This window comes from Hippocampus bargibanti, linkage group LG08, assembly GCF_051943395.1.
Source record: "Hippocampus bargibanti isolate YZ-2025 linkage group LG08, ASM5194339v1, whole genome shotgun sequence".
Taxonomy (NCBI): domain Eukaryota; kingdom Metazoa; phylum Chordata; class Actinopteri; order Syngnathiformes; family Syngnathidae; genus Hippocampus; species Hippocampus bargibanti.
Genome location: NC_142741.1, coordinates 13,943,828 through 13,964,371, shown reverse-complemented (window position 1 = coordinate 13,964,371; position 20,544 = coordinate 13,943,828). Strand labels below are relative to the sequence as shown.

The 20,544-nt window shown below is 42.3% G+C and overlaps 1 protein-coding gene and 1 long non-coding RNA gene across 2 annotated transcripts in view; one reads left to right on the top strand and one right to left on the bottom strand.

The window, feature by feature from the left end:
- tnfaip6 (tumor necrosis factor, alpha-induced protein 6) overlaps positions 1-20,544 on the top strand; it is a 43,659-nt gene that overhangs the window by 22,431 nt on the left and 684 nt on the right. The window contains exons 2-6 of the mRNA XM_089002636.1: positions 8,332-8,509; positions 15,670-15,807; positions 16,531-16,692; positions 19,514-19,742; positions 19,823-19,863. Of these exons, the coding sequence (XP_088858762.1) occupies positions 8,410-8,509; positions 15,670-15,807; positions 16,531-16,692; positions 19,514-19,742; positions 19,823-19,863 (670 nt within the window). The 5' untranslated portion in view covers positions 8,332-8,409. The remainder of the gene's footprint in view (positions 1-8,331; positions 8,510-15,669; positions 15,808-16,530; positions 16,693-19,513; positions 19,743-19,822; positions 19,864-20,544) is intronic.
- Positions 10,704-20,102, bottom strand: LOC148894602 (uncharacterized). The gene is made up of 3 exons (XR_016115782.1): positions 19,949-20,102; positions 19,543-19,777; positions 10,704-10,901 (listed from the first exon to the last, which is right to left on the bottom strand). It is a non-coding gene; the product is annotated as an uncharacterized LOC148894602 (long non-coding RNA).

Here is a 20,544-nt window from a genome sequence, read left to right as displayed (position 1 = left end):
TCCGAAATACACGGCGAGACAGATTTCCAGGAGCAAAAAGTCTTTACTGAGACACGCATGCAAAAATAATAAACAGGGACGGTAAGTGACGGCGACTAACAGAGGCAGACCTGACGGCGAGGTAGTCGCGAGGGTAGCTTCCGGAATTCTCCGACGGAGACGGTAATGTGCGATCGGCATATATAGTCAGAAGGCACAATCAGTGAATGACAAAACAGCTGTGGGAACCCAGGTGAGTGATGATGGGAGGGGCCGTCTCCAGGGAGCAGCGGAGGACGTGACGGGAGGGGCGGGGCGCGCCCAGGACGGCGACGAGATGTGACATGCAGTAGACATTTTATTGACCAAAGAAGGGGGACTGTGTGCAGTTTTGTGAACAGTCTTGTACAGTAATTCCCAACAATATTGCACCAGATGGCTCACTCACCCGAACTCTCCAGAATTTGCGCTCCTTGTCAATTTAAATTAAGTCCCATTCAGGAATTGATACTTCATTTTGGGACGATTGGTCGTGTTTAGGAAATATAAAGCATTTGTAACTGTTTTGATATCCATAGCTGTATTTACGTATTTGCTCACATTATGCAGATACTGTTGTATTCCATGTATCAGAGGCCTTTGCCAAGGCCTGATCACCACCGCGATAGAGAAGAAAGACCTCTCCTCTACTCCTCTGTATACTGTAATGATTATCAATCATTCGTTTGACTGCCAAAACAGTAAGCCAAAATAACACTTTGTAATCATGTGGACTTTTTTTATCTTTCCAATGCGCCCGCTTGTGTCCATTGCAAACAGTTTTAGCAGGTAATACGCACAGTTGCGCGTATTGTCGCACAGGATGAAAAATGACGGAAAATAACAATTAATAAGAAATTAGCTTTTCAGATTAGAATTTTTGGGTTTGTAGGTGACTACCCATAACTAATGAGGTCACCAGGAAATTTCAAACATTTTCCGTAACAGTTAACACACTTGACTCACAGAGAGCAATGTGAGGCAATTAGACAAAGATCTTCCATGACTATGTTTGCTGTTTTGTGTTATTCTCCAGCCACCCAACCATGTCAAAGCCACTCCTATCCCCTGCAGTCCATACTATGACAAGTCACCCAAACAGTGTTGCTGTGGATGGTTTTACATCATTGTCAAGAGCCCCAAAATGTCACCTCATCACTGTCCAAAAACAACTTGGCTTCATTTTTTTTCAATCGAATGTTATCCTCCCTGCCATGTGCCCAACAAGTCCTCTGCTAAGTGTTCATTTAAAGTGTTTCGTTGACATGACACAGTACACAGTACTCACACATGACATCAGTACTTTTTCAAAGTTCAATCATGACACATAACTCACACCTAGCGGAGGAACCCAAAGAAATGTCATGAGAAACCCATGAACGATTACTCTACTATCGTAATGCAATTGTTTGGAGTGACGTAGTCCAATTTTCCATGTGTGGGCTTGACGGGACAACATGCTGAGGAATGAGACGGGCATCACATCCTTTCCCAGATCTGGAAGTCATTTGATGCATGTTTTACTGCTGATTTGTTTGACCTTTAGCTCTGACAAAAAGGTTTCTTCAGCCGTCATCTGTACTTCTTTTCAAAGAAGTACATGGACCACTCCTGGACGACTGAGAGCTTACACAGACCTTTAGCTCTGATGTTTGTCTGGGGAATGATGGAAGATAACCTCAGCCAGAATCGTCATCATGTTGTCCGATACTTCTTGCCACAATTCTCATGTGAAATGTTATTTCTTTGAATGTATTTTCACAGGTGTTATGCAGACATGTAGATGAAATAGATGAAAATCTCTTTTAAGAAGATCATATGAAAACTTTGCAATTTTTGCTGCCCTTATCATCTGCTACAAACACTCTACAGCAGGGGTGTGAAAACCATTTTTGTCGTGGGCCATATTGGAGTTACATTTTCCCTTGGTGGGCTATTACAACAGTAGAAGCGAATAATTAATCATCCCTTCGCCTAACTTGTAACCAACCAATTGATTGATTACTTGTTTTGGAATCACTCAACGAAAGTATTTGTTTTTTTAGATGAGGTTTAAAATGTCTTTTTGTCTTATAGATAGTGGTCTATTTTTGGTTAAGTTTCTCTCCAACTCTTACCCGACTAACAGTTTTGGCTGTCGCTTTAACCTTCAGCGCAGCTCTCGCTGCCTCCTTGTGAAGTGTCTTTAAAATCACCAATTGTTTTATTTGCGCCACGGGTCAGCTCTGAACCCGTTTGATGAGTTAAAAATGATGATTCTCTCTGGTTCATGGCTCTTCACGGTGTTAGAAGATGGTAGTAAAATCAGCAGGAGCCAAGGTGTTGAACAAAAAAGATTACTTTAATGTTGTAGACAGCATAGACATTGGTCGGTTGAGGAGGCCAGAGAGAAAGAGAAGCCCTCCCAATGTCTATGCTGTCTACAACATTAAAATAATCTATATATATATATATACAGTAAAGTCTCGTTATATCGATATTCAAGGGAGTCCGAAAAAATATCGATATAACCGGGATTATCGATATATCCGACCCTGTTTGCATGTAATTTTCTCCGTGCGTGCATAGAAATAGTATCGATATAACCGGGACTATCGATATATCCGATATCGATATAACGAGACTTTACTGTATATATATATATATATATATATATAAATATATATATATATGGCTCACGTAACAAACTCACGTGACCAAGTCGACCAATGGCGCGACCGATATATATATATACAGTAAAGTATATAGTAAAGATATATATATATATATATATATATATATATATATATATATATATATATATATATATATATATATATATATATATATATATATATATATATATATATATATATATATATATATGTAAATCCTTGTCTCACCCCTCATGGGTGGTGTCTGTCCCCCATTTTAGCTCATTTTAGCTCGGGTCAGGAAGCTTGAGGGTTCTGCGCAGTATCCGTGCTGTTCTCAGCACTGCGCTTTTCTGGACCGAGATATCCGATGTTGTTCCCGGGATGTGTTGCAACATCTCGTCGAGTTTGGGCGTCACTGCCCCGAATGCTCCGACCACAACAGGCACGACTGTCACCTTTATCTTCCAGGCCCTCTCCAGCTCATCTCTGAGCCCGTGGTATTTCTCGATTTTCTCATGTTCCTTCTTTCTGATGTTTCCGTCACTCGGGACCGCTACATCCACGACAACGGCTTTCCTTTCCCCTTTATCTATGACCACGATATCTGGTTGGTTGGCCATTACCATCTTGTCAGTCTGTATCTGGTCCCACAGTATCTGGTCCCACAGGATCTTTGCTCGGTCATTCTCTACTACCTTGGGAGGTGTTTCCCATTTTGACCTTGGGGTTTCCAGTCCATACTCTGCACAGATGTTTCGGTAGACTATGCCAGCCACCTGGTTATGCCGCTCCATGTAGGCTTTCCCTGCCAGCATCTTACACCCTGCAGTTATGTGTTGGATTGTCTCAGGTGCCTCTTTGCGCAACCTACACCTTGGGTCTTGTCTGGTGTGGTATATCCCTGCCTCAATGCCTCTGGTGTTCAGGGCCTGCTCTTGAGCAGCCAGGATGAGTGCCTCTGTGCTGTCCTTTAGGCCAGCCCTCTCTAGCCACTGATGGGACTACTTGAGATCAGCCACTTCTGCTATCGTTCGGTGGTACATCCCGTGTAGGGGCTTTTCCTCCCATGATTGTCCCTCTTCCAGCACCTCATCCTCTGTTCCCCATTGTCTGAGACATTCTCTGAGTACATCATCAGTTGGAGCCTTCTCTTTGATGTATTCATGAGCTTGGATGTTTCATCTTGGACAGTGGCTCTCACACTCACTAGTCCCCGGCCTCCTTCCTTACGGCTTGTGTACAGTCTCAGGGTGCTGAACTTGGGATGAAACCCTCCATGCATGGTGAGGAGTTTTCGGGTCTTAACATCCGTGGTCTGAATCTCTTCCTTTGGCCACCTTATTATTCCTGCAGGGTATCTGATCACTGGCAGGGCATAGCTGTTTATTGCCCGGGTCTTGTTCTTGCCATTGAGCTGGCTTCTGAGGACTTGCCTCACCCGCTGCAGGTATTTGGTCGTAGCCGCTTTCCTTGTTGCCAGTTCGAGGTTGCCATTGGCCTGTGGTATACCAAGGTACTTGTAGCTGTTTTCAATGTCTGCTATTGTTCCTTCAGGGAGTGAGACCCCTTCAGTGTGGACTACCTTGCCCCTCTTAGTCACCATCCGACTACATTCCTCCAGCCCGAATGACATTCCGATATCACTGCTGTAGATCCTGGTTGTGTGGATCAGGGAGTCTATGTCCCTTTCGCTCTTAGCATACAGCTTTATGTCATCCATGTCGAGGAGGTGACTGATCATAGCTCCATTTCTGAGGCGGTATCCATGGCCTGTCTTGGCGATTATCTGGCTAAGGGGGTTCAGTCCTATGCAGAAAAGCAGTGGGGAGAGTGCATCACCTTGGTATATACTACATTTGATGGACACTTGCGTGAGTGGCTTGCCACTGGCTTCAAGTGTGGTTTTCCACATCCTCATCGAGTTTGCAACGAAGGCTCTCAGGGTCCTGTTGACCTTATACAACTCCAAGCATTCAGTGATCCATGTGTGTGGCATCGAGTCATGTGCTTTCTTGTAATCAATCCAGGCTGTGCACAGGTTGGTATGTCGGGACCTGCAGTCATGTGCGACTGTTCTGTCAACCAGCAGCTGATGTTTGGCACCTCTAGTATCTCTAATACTGCCTTTCTGTGCTTTGCTCATGTATTGATCCACGTGTCCACTTATCTTAGCCGCAATGATGCCTGACATGAGCTTCCTTGTTGTGGAGAGACAGGTTATTGGCCGATAGTTGGAAGGAACTGCACCCTTTGAGGAATACTTCCTGATCAGGATTGTTCGCCCTTCGGTTAGCCATCCTGGGTGAGTCCCATCCATCAGCAACTGGTTCATTTGTGCTGCTAGGCGCTCGTGGAGAGCTGTGAGTTTCTTTAGTCAGTAGGTGTGGACTATATCCGGGCCTGGTGCGGTCCAGTTTTTCATACCTGAGACTCTTCCTTGTATATCTGCCGCTGTGATGGTAACTGGGTTCTGTTCAGGGAGGTTGCTGTGCTTATCTTTCAGAGTCACCAGCCATTGTGCACTGCTGTTATGTGCGACCTCCTTCTCCCATATGCATGCCTTTGCAGTATCTTTCAGTTTCCAGCCTTGGAGGGTGTGCTCTGCTGTTAGAACCCTGCCCCTGAGCGTACACTTTCGCAGGTTGTGTTGCGAACAGCCTGTTTATTCTTCTGGTCTCATTCTCTTTCGTGTACCTCTTTAGGCGACTGGACAAGGCCTGGAGCCTTTGTTTGGCAGTTTCGAGTAATTCAGGTATGGTTATCTGCATGTACCTCTTGGGTATTGGCCTTTCATTCACACCTCTCTGGGTCTCCGTCAATTGACTCACATCTTTCCGAGCCGCCTTGATCTTAGCCTCCAACCGTCTTTTCCATGGTGGGTAATGAATCTCGTGGCTCTCATGGTTGCTCTTGTCGCCAAGCATCTCTAGGATCACTGATGCTGAAGCGTATATCAGCTCATTGGTTTCCGTGATCGTTCCGGTCGGGATCGTACTCAGTGCTGCATTCACAGTTTCCATGAGACTTTCAGGTGGTACTTCACATAGCCGTTGTAATCGGTTTCTTAGTTGCCCAGTTTTCATTCTTGCCATGATCTTATCTCTCAGGACAGTTGCTGCTTCGCTCAGCATTTCATTCATTGGGGCTGGCTTCCCAATCTCATCATTCATTGGGGCTTGCCTCCCAATCTCTGGTTGAACCTCTTCCTCTATTGTGGCAGCCTGGGGCTCTTCACCTCGGAATTTGTGTTGTACTTCATCAATCTCAAGTTGTGACAGCAATTGCCGTTTGTGGATATTGGAACACTGAGCTACTAGTTGTTTCGTGGTCAACCGTGACTGTGGGTTTCGAAGTAACCATTCAGCCCCCATTCTCCGCATGTAACCCCTCTGACTAGGGTTGCTTGAGTAGTAGCATTCCAACAGAGCCATGTTATCGCATCTCGTCCACCTCCGCTTTGTTCCAGTAGCCCATTTTTCATCAAGGTGCACTGGTTCCCCATCACCTGACGCAGACCCTGTTTGGCCGGGTGACGTCTGAGCCGGCATGTCATTCCATTTATTGTCTCTCATCATTGTATGAGGTAGGCATATATATATATATATATATATATATATATATATATATATATATATATATATATACAGTAAAGTCTCGTTATATCGATATTCAAGGGAGTCTGAAAAAATATCGATATAACCGGGACTATCGATATATCCGACCCTGATTGCATGTAATTTTCTCCGTGCGTGCATAGAAATAGTATCGATATAACCGGGACTATCAATCTATCCGATATCAATATAACGAGACTTTACTATATATATATATATATATATATATATATATATATATATATATATATATATATATATATATATATATATATATATATATATATATATATATATATATATATATATATATATATATATAACATACATAACATCCCTTTGCTGATGTGAAATGTAAATTTCTCCACTGCGAGACTAATAAAAGCAAATCCAATCCAAATTGGGTTGTAGTGTTCTTGCTGTGCTATGAGGTTTGCACACACTATATTTAAAGGACAACCAACATCACTTTTTGTTTCCTAACTGACATCAGAAAAATGTTTTATAGCATCTAAAATACCCAAAACATGCAGCATGATATTTTTAGTCAAATGAAAAACACCAATAAAAATGACTAAAAAAAAATCAAAACCGGAAGTGGCCAGTTTCAGAAGGTCCCGCCCCCTTGTTCGTGGTGTCACGCCAAGACGTCTTGCCTTGCTCGAGAATCAAAACAATGGCTTCAGATTCAGAGAAGATGGTTTCTTGTTACTCATCCAGTTATGAATATGATTGAAATAGTTCTGAAGAGGAAAGCATACATGTTTGCAATCGATTAAAGAATTTATTCCGTGTCATTTTGAGGCATCAGGGGGGGGAATGTCGCACCCAAAAAAGGCAGAAGATGGCGACAATCTTCCGTGTGGAAATGGCTCAACTTATTTGTCACAACACACATGATTCACCATTGCGTTATTTATGTGTTTTCCTTCTAATTTCGCCATCAACACGGATCAACACGAAGTTTTCAGACCAAATAAAGTACCGCAAAATACATTGCGTGATCAAAGGACTGCTACAGTGTGTCCTTTCTCGGTCAGGGGCGTTCCTTCAGTGACGTGACGTGAGGACTCGTCACCAACTGAAAAACAAGTCTTCCGGAATATTCAGCGCGAGTCTTAAAACGTAAAATATAGCTATATGCGGTGGAATCTTTGTAAAATACACTCAATAGAAGTCATTTGAAGCGATTTGACAAATTATGGACACAACTTGTCCGGAGACGTCTGTTGTCCTTTAATGCTTTAGTATATCCGGCCCAAACATTCCCTCCAAATACTCCTGGCCCGGCCCCTCCGTCAAATTTTAGAACCCATTGTGGCCCGCGAGTCAAAAAGTTTGCCCACCCCTGTTCTAGACCAAGGCAAGAAGTCCAGGCGTGACATCATGAACAAGGGGGCGAGACCTTCTGAAAATCGCCATCTCCGAGGTCATTTTGGAGTAGTTTTGGAACACTTTAACTCATATTTATTGGTGTTTTGCAGTTGACGAACAATATCAGCCTGCGTGTTTTGGGTACTTTAGATGCTATAAATTGTTTTTCTGACGTCAGTGAGGAAACAAAAAAATGGTGTTGGTTGTCCTTTGAGGAAGCGTTTTATTTTGGCAACAGTTCCAAATTAATTAAAATATAACAATCTAAATTAAACTCAAATTTCATTTAAAATTGAAACAACACATGATAAGTTACATCTTCCACTTCACAGATTTTGTGGTATGAAATGCCTTCCTAGTAAAAATATACATTAGTGACTATAGTAAATAGTATACTATACTATAGTAAATATACATTAGTGAGCGAACCCTTGAAGGGAAAAGCCGAGAGGAAAATAAGTGACTTTGTTTTAGAAGTGTCTTAAACACAAATGTTTGCTGTCCAACAGCGTCATGAAGCTAAAGTGAGCACAAATTTGAAGTCTTGATGATGATATTAGTCGAGCATCTCTCTTTCAACTTGTTCAATCACTCCTGACTGAAGTCACTCCCCGTCACCACCCCCCCCCCCCTCCTCCTCCTCCTAATCATCATCATCATCCAATTTCTCCTCCTTCCTCCTCTCCAAGGGCCACATAAATAGGGGTCGGCAGTCTGAGCTGAGGGGGTTCCTCATACACACGCACATCTGGACAGCAGCTTGAACCATGCGTCTTTTGGCTGTCTTGTGGACGCTGAACTTGCTTCTCAAAGAAGTGCGCGCATGGGGCTACAGGAACGGCATATTTCACAACTCCATATGGCTGGGTAAATATCCTTTGTTTTGGGTTTTTTGTTTAAAACTTTGAAAAGAACGTGATGAAACTTTGAAGGGGGGCCATTGGACGGTTAACCAAATGGCCCGTTAACCAAATAGCCCTGTTTCTGTTTTATTTGCTCTCATATGTAACCGGGTAAACTTATTCAAATCTTTATTCTCAAACAATTAAAACCACAAGAGTTAGTCAGCTAAATTTCTACTTCATATTCTCAAACAGAAATAACCATTATTATCTTGAAAAAACATATTCATCAAGATGTTTTTCATACAGATCTTATAGTGTGCAGGTGCACTGAATGCTCTGGCCTTTGCCGATTTTCAGTTTTGTTGTAAAGCCTGAGAGACTATCTTCATACGGCACTAAGCTGCATGAATGGAAGTAACGAGTAAAATGGTGGCCATCTGTGCCAGTGTGTGACCTCACGCAAGGTAATTCCGGAATGACTAAACAAAGGAAAAAAATGTCTGACGAACAGCTACAGCCTTAATGTTAGGTGATATGTCTTTGACTGTAGCCAGTATAATGCTTGCTTATCGTAAGCAGCATGTCTTGCAGTCACGCATGCATGAAACCCAAACAGAATTAGACTCCCCTTGGTGAAGACCACAGAGCAAGAGACCATGTGTTTTTTCTTCTTCTTTCTTCAATGTCATTTATCTATCAGAAAGGAGGGATGCAATTTCCAAGCTGGTGCATTTTATAATCTTGTTACTGAATGCTCTCGATACATCTTGTCTCTATTTCTTGTTAAGTTCATCAATAGCTCCAAATTATTTTACGTCTTAAAGGACAACCGACACCACTTTTTTGTTTCCTAACTGACATCAGAAAAAGTTTTTTTGCATCTAAAATACCCAAAACACGCGGATGATATTTTTAGTCAACAAGTTCGTGATGTCACGCCAAGACGTCTTGCCTTGCTCGAGAATCAAACTCATCCAGTTATGAATATGATTCAAATAGTTCTGAAGAGGAATCGATTGCAAAAACGTTTGCAATCGATTAAAGAAGTTATTCCCTGTCATTTTGAGTTGTCAGGACTCCAATGTAGCGTCCCAGAAAATTCACAAGATGGCGGCCAAGCTCCGTTGGAAATGGGCTGATTTGTCTCCTGAGAATTTGTGTCAGCAAATATCAATAGTTGTCATGGTGCAACACACGATTCACAACGATTCACCATCGCGTTATGTATGTGTTTTCCTTCTAATTGTGCCATCAACACGGATCAACACGAAGTTTTCAGACCAAACAAAGTACCGCAAAATTCATTGTGTGTCCTTTTCTCGGTCAGGACGTCAGGAATCGTCTCCAACTGAAAAACAAGACTTCCTGAATATTCAGCGCGAGTCTTAAAACGTAAAATATAGCTATATGCAGTGGAATCTTTGTAAAATACGCTCAGTCGAAGTAACTTGAAGCGATTTTACAAATTATGGACACAACTTGTCCGGAGGCGTCGGTTGTCCAATAATTGTCGAAGGCCAGGGGCATAGCCAGAAAATTTTCAGTGGGTGGCTATCATGACCCAACAGCTCTGTGAGGGGTGGCCAAGGATGGCCGTGCATGCGCCCATCATTCTTTATCATCAGCCAGAGTCAAGTTTTTATGAAACAGAACTATTCCCAACACATTCATAATCAAGGAGGAATAAATTTAAAGTTAAGAGCAACATTTACTTGCTAGCAATCGATTGGACTCATTCAAATCATATCCCAAAAACATAATGGCAGACAAGTCTTTTAGTTCTTTCTGATTCAAAATGTTGCTTTGTACTTTGGTTTGTTGGTGCTTGTGTGTGTGCAAGATTGGTACATACAGTTTTAATACCAGTAGCTATGGATACCAGAATTGTACTGTGAAAAGAAAAACAAGTATTGCATGCAAAAAAATGTTTTTGAAGAGAACTGTGGTGCTCCAATTGATCAACCGCCTATTGTAATTGGTCAATTTTTGTGAAAAATTATCCAAAGGGTTTCTTGACAAGGGCCTTTCATGGATGATTGGTCGTTCAACATCAGTTCAGTTCTGAACCAATAGACACTGTAACCATTTACAGTACTCACATAAAAAAATGTTTCATATTCTATTACAAAAGAAATCTATGCCATGCTCGTTACTGATAACGTTAACTGCGATTTTTTTCTACAAACATTCCTAATACATTAACAACACCAATAATAATAATAATAATAATAATAATAATAATAATAATAATAATAATAATAATAATAATAGGGCGGCCCGGTAGTCGAGTGGTTAGCACACTGGCTTCACAGTGCACAGGTCGCCGGTTCGTGTCCCGGTCCAGCCTCCCTGTGTGGAGTTTGCATGTTCTCCCCGGACCCGCGTGGGTTTTCTCCGGGTCCTCCGGTTTCCTCCTACACTCCAAAAACATGCATGGCAGGCAGATTGACCACTCCAAATTGTCCCTAGGTGTGAGTGTGAGAGTGACTGTTGTATGTCTTTGTGCGCCCTGCGATTGGCTGGCAACCAATTCAGGGTGTCCCCCGCCTCGTGCCCGAAGACAGCTGAGATAGGCTCCAGCAACCCCCGCGACCCTAATGAGGAATAAGCGGTATGGAAAATGAGATGAGATGAGATAATAATAATAATAATAATAATAATAATAATAATAATAATAATAATAATAATAATAATGTAGCCACAAGGGGGCACAAGCCAGTGTCTTATTGTGCCGGTCCCAAGCCCGGATAAATACAGAGGGTTGTGTAAGGAAGGGCATCCGACGTAAAAAAAATTGCCAAAACAAATATGCGAATCAAACCTATGAATCCCATACCGGATCGGTCGAGGCCCGGGTTAACAATGGCCGCCATTGGTGCTGTTGACCTTCAGGGTGCCAATGGAAAATTGACTACTGTTGGTCGAAGAAGAAGAGGAGGGATGTGTGCCCGGAGGAAAAGAGAGAAATGGAATGCCAAGAGTATAGAACTAAGAGTCGGAACTTTGAATGTAGGAACAATGACACGGTTAAAGTAAAGGTGGCAAAGGCCAAACAAGAGGCCTATGATGACTTGTATGCTCGGCTGGACAGCAAGGAAGGGGAGACTGATCTTTACAGGCTGGACAGACAGAGAGACAAGGATGTTAAGGACCTGCAACAGGTTCGGGTGATTAAGGATAGAGATGGCAATGTATTAACAGGTGCCAGTAGTGTGATGGCAAGATGGAAAGAGTACTTCGAAGAATTGATGAATGAGGAAAATGAGAAGGAAGAAAGAGTAGAAGACGTGACTGTTGTGGAACAAGACGTAGCAAACATTAGCAAGGATGAAGTGTGGAGGGCGCTGAAGAGGATGAAGGGGAGAAAGGCACCCGAGTGCCTTTCCCCCCTTCATCAGGGAGGAGAACAAGAAGTTATTTTCTCATCACCACCAATGCAGCATTGAGTAATGACATGTTTGGACCCATGCAAATGTTCACTTTACAGTCAGTATTAGTACAGTGACCGCATTTTAAACCGCAGCTAACTGGAATGGCTTTCTGTTACGAGCGATACCAAACCCCTGCGCCTACAGTGGTTCTTCCAAAATATGTTTCATTTGGAGCCGATCGGAAATTATCTAAAGCTTCCTGATCTGTTCCAGGGTCAAGATGTCACAAGGAGCATAAGAAGATGCGTCTCATGCATTATACAAGACAAAGCACATTCTTGGTGTTAATTCTTGAAATGGTGAAGTTTCACAAGGTTTACAACTTCACCCTTGATGTCACGCATGATCAGTTTTTTTGAGGAGATTCATCCATTTTTCGCTGATGAATTAAGGTTAAAATAAAATCACCAAATTTGATTTAGATTCTTTTGCACTCTCTTCCATCCTCTATTAATCGAACATTTCTCTAGTTTTTGTATACCTATACCTTTTAAAAGCAACTTGTTTAATTAATGATTTTTTTTTTTTTCTGGGGACAGTATCAAATGTTATAAGGAGACTTGGTGGTGGAATTGGGAGGTGCAGGAGTTTATACGGAGAAAGAAGTTAGCAAAAGAAGAGGTGGGACACTGAGAGGACGGACGAGAGTAGACACCAGTACAAGGAGATGCAGCGCACAGTTAAAGTAAAGGTGGCAAAGGCCAAACAAGAGGCCTATGATGACTTGTATGCAAAGCTGGACAGCAAAGAAGGCGAGACTGATCTTTACAGGCTGTTCACTTGAAGTGGATGATGGCAAGGACCTGCAGCAGGTTCGGGTGATTAAGGATAGAGATGGAAAGAGTACTTTGAAAAATTGATGAATGAGGAAAATGAGAAGGAACAAAGAGTAGAACATGTGACTGTTGTGGACCAAGACGTAGCAAACATTAGCAAGGATGAAGTGAGGATGGACTGAAGAGAATGAAGTGTGGAAAGGCACTCGGGCCTGATGATTTACCAATCGAGGTATGGAAGTGTCTTGGAGAGGTGGCGGAGGTGTTCCTGACTGGGTTATTCAACAAGATTTTAGATGGTGAACAGATGCCTGAAGAATGGAGACGAAGTGTACTCGTGCCCATTTTTAAGAACGAAGGAGATGTGCAGAGTTGTACTAACTACAGAGGAATAAAGTTGATGAGCCATAGAATGAAACTCTGGGAAAGAGTAGTTGAAGCAAGACTAAGAGCAGAAGTGAACATTTGTGAGCAGCAGTATGGCTTCATGCCAAAAAAAAGAGTACGACAGATGCAGTGTTTGCTTTAAGAATGCTGATAGAGAAGTACAGAGAAGGTCAGAAGGAATTGCATTGCGTCTTTGTAGATCTGGAGAAAGCGTACGACAGGGTGCCCAGAGAAGAGCTGTGGTATTGCATGAGGAAGTCTGGGGTGACAGAAAAGTATGTCAGAGCGGTGCAAGACATGTATCATGACTGTAAGACAGTTGTGAGGTGTGCTGTCGGTGTGACTGAGGAATTCAAGGTGGAGGTGGGACTCCACCAGGGGTCAGCTCTGAGCCCCTTCTTGTTTGCTATGGTGATGGACAGGCTGACAGACGATGTTAGACAAGAATCTTCTTGGACCATGATGTTTGCAGATGACATTGTGATCTGTAGCAAGAACGGGGAACAGGTGGCGGAGAAACTAGAGATGTGGAGATATGCCCTGGAAAGGAGAGGAATGAAGATCAGTCGCAGCAAGACGGAATATGTGTGTGAATGAGAGGGATCCCAGTGCAAGAGTGATGCTACAGGGAGAAGAGATGAAGAAGGTGGAGGATTTTAAGTACTTGGGGTCAACTGTCCAGAGCAATGGAGAGTGTGGAAAAGAGGTGAAGAAGCGTGACCAGGCAGGCTGGAGCGGCTGGAGAAAAATGCCAGGTGTGATGTGTGATAGAAGGGTTTCAGCTAGGATAAAAGGAAAAGTGTATAAAACAGTGGTGAGACCAGCCATGATGTTTGGACTGGAGACAGTGCCACTGAAGAAAGGACAGGAAGCAGAGCTGGAGGGAGCAGAGCTGAAGATGTTGAGGTTTTCTTTGGGAGTGACCAAGTTGGATAGGATCTGGAATGACTACATTAGAGGGACAACTCATATTAGAGGCTTTGGAAAGAAAGTCAGAGAGGCCAGACTGAGATGGTTTGGACATGTCCAGAGGAGAGAGAGTGACTATATCGGGAGAAGGATGCTGAACCTTGAACTGCCAGGCAGAAGACCGAGAGGAAGACCGAAGAGGAGGTTTATGGATGTGGTCAAAGAGGACATGAAGGTAGCTGGTGTGAGAGAAGAGGATGCACAAAACCGGGATAGATGGAGGACATTGATTCGCTGTGGCGACCCCTGAAGGGAAAAGCCGAAAGGAAAATAATAATAATAATAATAATAATAATAATAATAATAATAATAATAATGATAATAATAATAATAATAATAATAATAATAATAATAATAATAATAATAATAATAATAGGGTGGCCCGGTAGTCGAGTGGTTAGCACACCGGCTTCACAGTGCAGAGGTCGCCGGTTCGCGTCCCGGTCCGGCCTCCCTTTCTGGAGTTTGCATGTTCTCCCCGGACCTGCGTGGGTTTTCTCCGGGCCCTCCGGTTTCCTCCCACACTCCAAAAACATGCATGGCAGGCAGATTGACCACTCCAAATTGTCCCTAGGAGTGAGTGTGAGAGTGACTGTTGTATGTCTTTGTGTGCCCTGCGATTGGCTGGCAACCAATTCAGGGTGTCCCCCGCCTCGTGCCCGAAGACAGCTGAGATAGGCTCCAGCAACCCCCGCGAACCTAATGAGGAATAAGCGGTACGGAAAATGAGATGAGATGAGATGAGATAATAATAATAATAATAATAATAATAATAATAATAATAATAATAATAATATGAAACCCTGATGTGCTACAGAGAAATAGGGCATATTCAGAAACAAAACGAATTGAGAAAAGTTTTCATGCGAATCAGATTTCTTTTTTTGGTTAAAAAAATGTTGATCGGTGTTATTAAGAATGGTCATATCATGAAGACACTGATCATGTAAATTACTCAGGATAATCACTGATTTAACAAGGGAGGAAACTGAGACAAGTCAATGAGCAACACATCATTCGTATAAATCTCAAAGTGGTTGCATTTGCACATGGTCACGCCGAGAACTTGTTTAAGGAATTAGAATTTCAGGCTATTTGTGTAGTCCTCTGAGCTGGTAACCCTTTCTTTAAACTGTCATTGATGTTGACAAATACACACCCATGACTGTCCTTTTTTATGTCCAGGTCTTGGGTATAACAATTTTTTTTCATTGACCTTCCGGGCAATGATTGAGTCCTGACCTCTGCCTTTCCACTTTTTTGTTGATCTTCATGTCACAAAGGTGTAGCAAGTGCTGAGGAATTAATGACTCTGTGTCTTTGTGTTGTCATGTTATTTGCAATTTAGTTTTTTGTTTTGTTTTCTTGACTTCAAGATGACGCCGCGAGAGTTGCTGCCTTTCCAGCAACTTCAGTATTTTGTTTTCTACTTATTTCTTTCCTTTCCTATTCCTTTCATAACTTTGCTGCTGTGAAATGTAAATTTCTCCACTGCGAGACTAATAAAGGTATAACCAATCCAATCCAATCTGTAGTCACCTGCTTGGGGAAATATTCAATGTGGCTATGGATTATTGACATTAATTACGTTTTAAGCTGTGGTGATCTTTTATTGACAGAACAAGCAGCTGGGGTGTACCACCGGGAGTCTCACAGGGGGCGGTACCAGATGACGTACAAGGAGGCCAAAGCATTGTGCAAGTTCGAGGGAGGAAGGATGGCCACTTATGAGGAGCTGGAGGCCGCTCGAGAAATAGGTCTGGAAAATATGTCCACCCAACTCTGGGACCCTCGTTTAGATTCTAACTCCAATTTACCTCCAATTCGTTACATCACCATAACGGAGAAGATTTTGTACATCATAAGTGGGAAATAATTATTTAATTCTCTGCTGAATTTGCTTACTGCAAAAACAACAACAACAACAATAACACCTTCCTGACAGATGTTTAGTCAATGGGCAACTGTAACAATTATTATTTCCTTCACTGTACACTGCAATTTATTGTGGGCTGGAGGTCAGAGTACGTACAATAGTGCTTGAAACATTCATTTCCATGGGACACTTTGGTTGCTGTTGCATGACGCACAATTATTAAGACGTCGCTGGTGTATTGTAAAAGGGTTAGGTGACATCACTGCAGTCGTGGCACTGGGATTGAGTTCAACCGCTTTTCTCTCGGGGGTCACAACCTCCCCAACTAATCACCCGTGAGCAGGTCCAGGACTCTTTCCTGTTCAGCAATCTCAGCGGGAGGTCTCCAATTTATCAGGCCTGTTTGGCATTGGTCTGCTTTTTGTAACAGCAACACTCAACCTCACAAAGAGTAGAAACAAGAACAAGCAAACCCACCAAAAATGTCTCATGACGGTCATTAGGGGGGTTTGTTCATGTCAACGGAGGTGTTGCAGACAGGATGGTAGGTCGTTGAACGAAGGAAAGAATACCGCAACTGACGCTTTTGTTTTTTCTTGTTCAGGTTTTCATGTGTGCGCTGCAGGATGGTTTGATCATGGGCGCGTTGGCTACCCCATCGTAAAAGCTGGTGCCAACTGTGGCTTTGGAAAGGTGGGAATCATTGACTACGGCTACAGGCTCAACAAAAGCGAAAGATGGGATGTGTACTGCTACAACCCAACCAGTGAGTAGGCTGTTTCAGTTTTTGATGGTACCAACAGTGGGCAGAAGAAATCAATTGCTGTTCGACTGAGCAAAAGAAGCAGATTGTTTTTTTACCGACTGGTTGCATATTCTACTTTCATTTCCTTCATTACGACTTCCTCCCACACTCAACAAACTTTGATTTAGGACCATAATTTGCTGCTTAAGTACATGTTCAGTGACTGTGTGCTTTGCAATGATGTGGGAGGTTAAATTTGAGCTGTTTCGGTGGAAAGGAAACTCCTTACAAATTTGGGCACTACCTTCATCGTTTTTGGAATGGACATTTTACCACTCATTGTGCCGAGAACTCTCAAATGCTCACCGCTGCTTACGAAGCCCGCCCAACTCCAATGCTAACCTATCAGCTTCGGCTAAACAAGCGCAACATAATGACAGCTAATCAATGTCCGTTTCAGGTTGTGACTTACAGTTGTTTTCCCCAACCTCAACAACTCGAACACGAGCCAACACATCGGCTATCAGAAAAAATGCAACCCACTGACAAGAGACAATATAGGCAAAGTTACAAATAAATAAATAAATAAAATAACACGATTACAAAATTAATGCACTAAACCACCGATAGTGGATTGGATTGGATTAGCCTTTATTCGACTCGCAGTGGAAACATTTACATTTCACAGCAGCAAAGTGATCAAAGTTAGAGGAAAGGAAAGGAAGAAGTATAAAAACAAAATACAGGACCTGGTGTAAAGGCAGCCACTCTCGCAGCGCCATCTTGAAGTCAAAACAACAAAACACTAATCGTAGTTAAGGTGATGATTTGAATTTGTTTTGTTTATATACTTGCAAGCACAGACTTCAGACATTAACATACTTAACCAATTAGCTGTAGTGTGAGATCATAATTCAAATATATATATATATATATATATATATACAAAGTAGTTGAATGAATCCAAGGGGTATATAGCCTATCCATATATCTATATATATATATATATATATATATATATATACAAAGTATATGAATGAATCCAAGGGGTGCAGGATATATATAACCATATCTATCTCTATATATATATATATATATATATATATATGAGATGGAAACTCTAAATTCAGCATGATGTTGAAATCATCTTGCATCATTGAGCAAGTGAAGCTTTGTAATGGTTCCCAGTGGTAAGTGACTGTGGTGCCTGTGTGTGATAATGATGATTATGATGATGGTGGATGTTGGGAGTAACCACACTTAAAGACCAGTCATCCAGTCTAAAATTCTGCACCATGTCAAAAATGACTATTGGCACAAGGGAGTTTAATCACTGCAGGATGGCATGACAGAGTCTGGAATGGAAACCACAATCTGGTTTCATCCCTGTGACTTATTGCTGTTACCTTCAGGCTAAACCCGGATGACGTGACAGCATCCATGAATAAGATCGCCTCGTAGGAGCATTTATAATAGTCATGGCTGTCGACCATCTGCCTGCCTTGAGGATTTGTCATAAACATCAGAATCAGAATCAGAATACCTTTATTCGTCCCGCAATGGGGAAATTTGCAGTCCACAGCAGCAATTGAAGAGGGATGGGGTTGGGGTGGGAGTGAAAGGATAGAAAACAAGATATTCTAAGCATAACAAAATAAAAATATCAACTGTATACTGTGCAAATGTAGATGTGCAAAAACCGTTCTATAAACAAGACTGTACATAGTGCAGAATCAAGAGATGCATTTAGATATATTGCAACAACCCATATTTACAAGTGTCCAGTTTTTTTTTTTTTTTTTTTTTTTTTTCACATGTGATCATTGGGAATTGTGAAGCCTGACAGCAGTCGGTAGGAACGAGCGGCGGTACCTCTCCTTCTTGCAGCGCGGGTGTAATAGTCTCTGGCTAAAGGAGCTACCCAGAGCTGTCAGGATGGGCAGGAGGGGGTGGGAGGGGCTGTCCGTCATAGCTTTTAGTTTAGCTAGCGTCCGTCTGTTGCCCACCTCCTCAAGAGAGTCCAGCGAGCAGCCCACGACAGAACTGGCCCGCTTGACAAAGCGCTCCAGTCTTTTTCTGTCCCGGGTGGTGATGCTGCCTGACCAGCAGATAATGCCATAGTGGATGGCTGATGCCACCACAGAGTCATAGAAAGTCTTTAGGAGTGACCCCTGAACTCCAAAAGACCTCAGTTTCCTGAGGAGGAAGAGGCGACTCTGTCCCTTTTTGATTAGGGCATCCGTGTTTGTTGTCCAGTCCAGTTTAAACATGCCTTGGAGAAAAAAAATCTCAAAGCAATATTAATTTCTTTTGTACTTCCTGATAATGTGCCCAAGACACAATATGCCATGCGTCAGGCTGAAAAATTAACGAAATCCAAATCAACATTGCAATGTAGCAGAATGCAGTTTTCAAATCACCAAGAATACAAAAGAGGAAAAAATGCTTCATAGCACTCAATGATTGTTTACATCTGCTTTGAGCTGATCTAAGTTGAGTCTACTTTCAGCCACCAAATTGTCAGGTCATGCTGAGGCATGTAAAACATTCATTCAAAGTAGTTGAATGAATCCAAGGGGTGCAGGAGCCTATCCAACCATCTTCGGGCATTAGGTGGCGGACACCATGAACCGGTTGCCAGCTAATCGCAGGGCACACAGAAACAAACAACCATCCGACATGCTAACCAGTTAACTGACATGCTAACCATTTGACCACCCTGCCACAGCAACATAAATTAAATAAATAAAAATAGCTTTCTATATTTTTTGTAAATTAACTACATTTTAAAATGGGGGTTCATTTTACGCGGTGACCAATCATTATCTTATGTGTCTTATAGCCAAAGAGTGTGGCGGCGTTCTGACTGACCAACAGAGAATCATCCAGTCTCCCGGTTTTCCAGACCAATACCAAGACGACCAAATCTGCTACTGGCACATCAGAGCTCGTTTTGGCCAGAAGATCCTTCTTCATTTTTTAGAGTTTGATGTGGAGGATGACACGGCCTGCTTTGCAGACTACCTAGAAGTGTATGACAGTTATGACGATGTGTCCGGCTTTGCTGGAAGGTGAGTGGTCACTGGGGTGCCCAAAGTCACCTGACCTGCAACACAGTCACATCAAATCATCTTTAAATGTTTTTTTTCAGATTTTGTGGTGATTATCTACCTGAAGACATAATCAGTACAGGTGAGCCACTGTTGGTTTACTGGATTTTCAAATAGAACAAAAACACACAGGTGACACAGTCCAGTTACCAACCGTATCTACTCACACTTTTAAAGGACAACCGAAGCCACCAGACGTTGTGTCCATAATTTGTAAAATCACTTCAAATGACTTCTACTGAGCGTATTTTACAAAGATTCCACCGCATATAGCAATATTTTACGTTTTAAGACTAGTGCTGAATATTCAGTGTTTTTGAGTTTGAGTGTTTTTGAGTTGGTGACGATTCTACCGTGACGTCACATCTGGAACGCCCCTGACCGAGAAAGCGACAAACAATGCATTTTGGGTACTTTGTTTGGTCTGAAAACTTCGTGTTGATCCATGTTGATGGCGAAATTAGAATGAAAACACAAAAATAACGTAATGGTGAATCGTTGTGTGTTGCACCAAGACTACTATTTGATCCTAGCTGACACAAATTCCCAGCAGACAAATCAGCCCATTTTGCCATCTTGTGCATTTTCTGGGACGCTACATTGGCGTCCAGACCCCTCAAAATGACACGGAAGGACTTCTTTCATTGATTGCAAACATTTATTCTTTCCTTTTCAGAACTATTTGAATCATATTCATAACTGGATGAGTTAGAAAAAGCATCCTCTCCGAAGCTGAAGCCATTGTTTTAATTCTCGAGCAAGG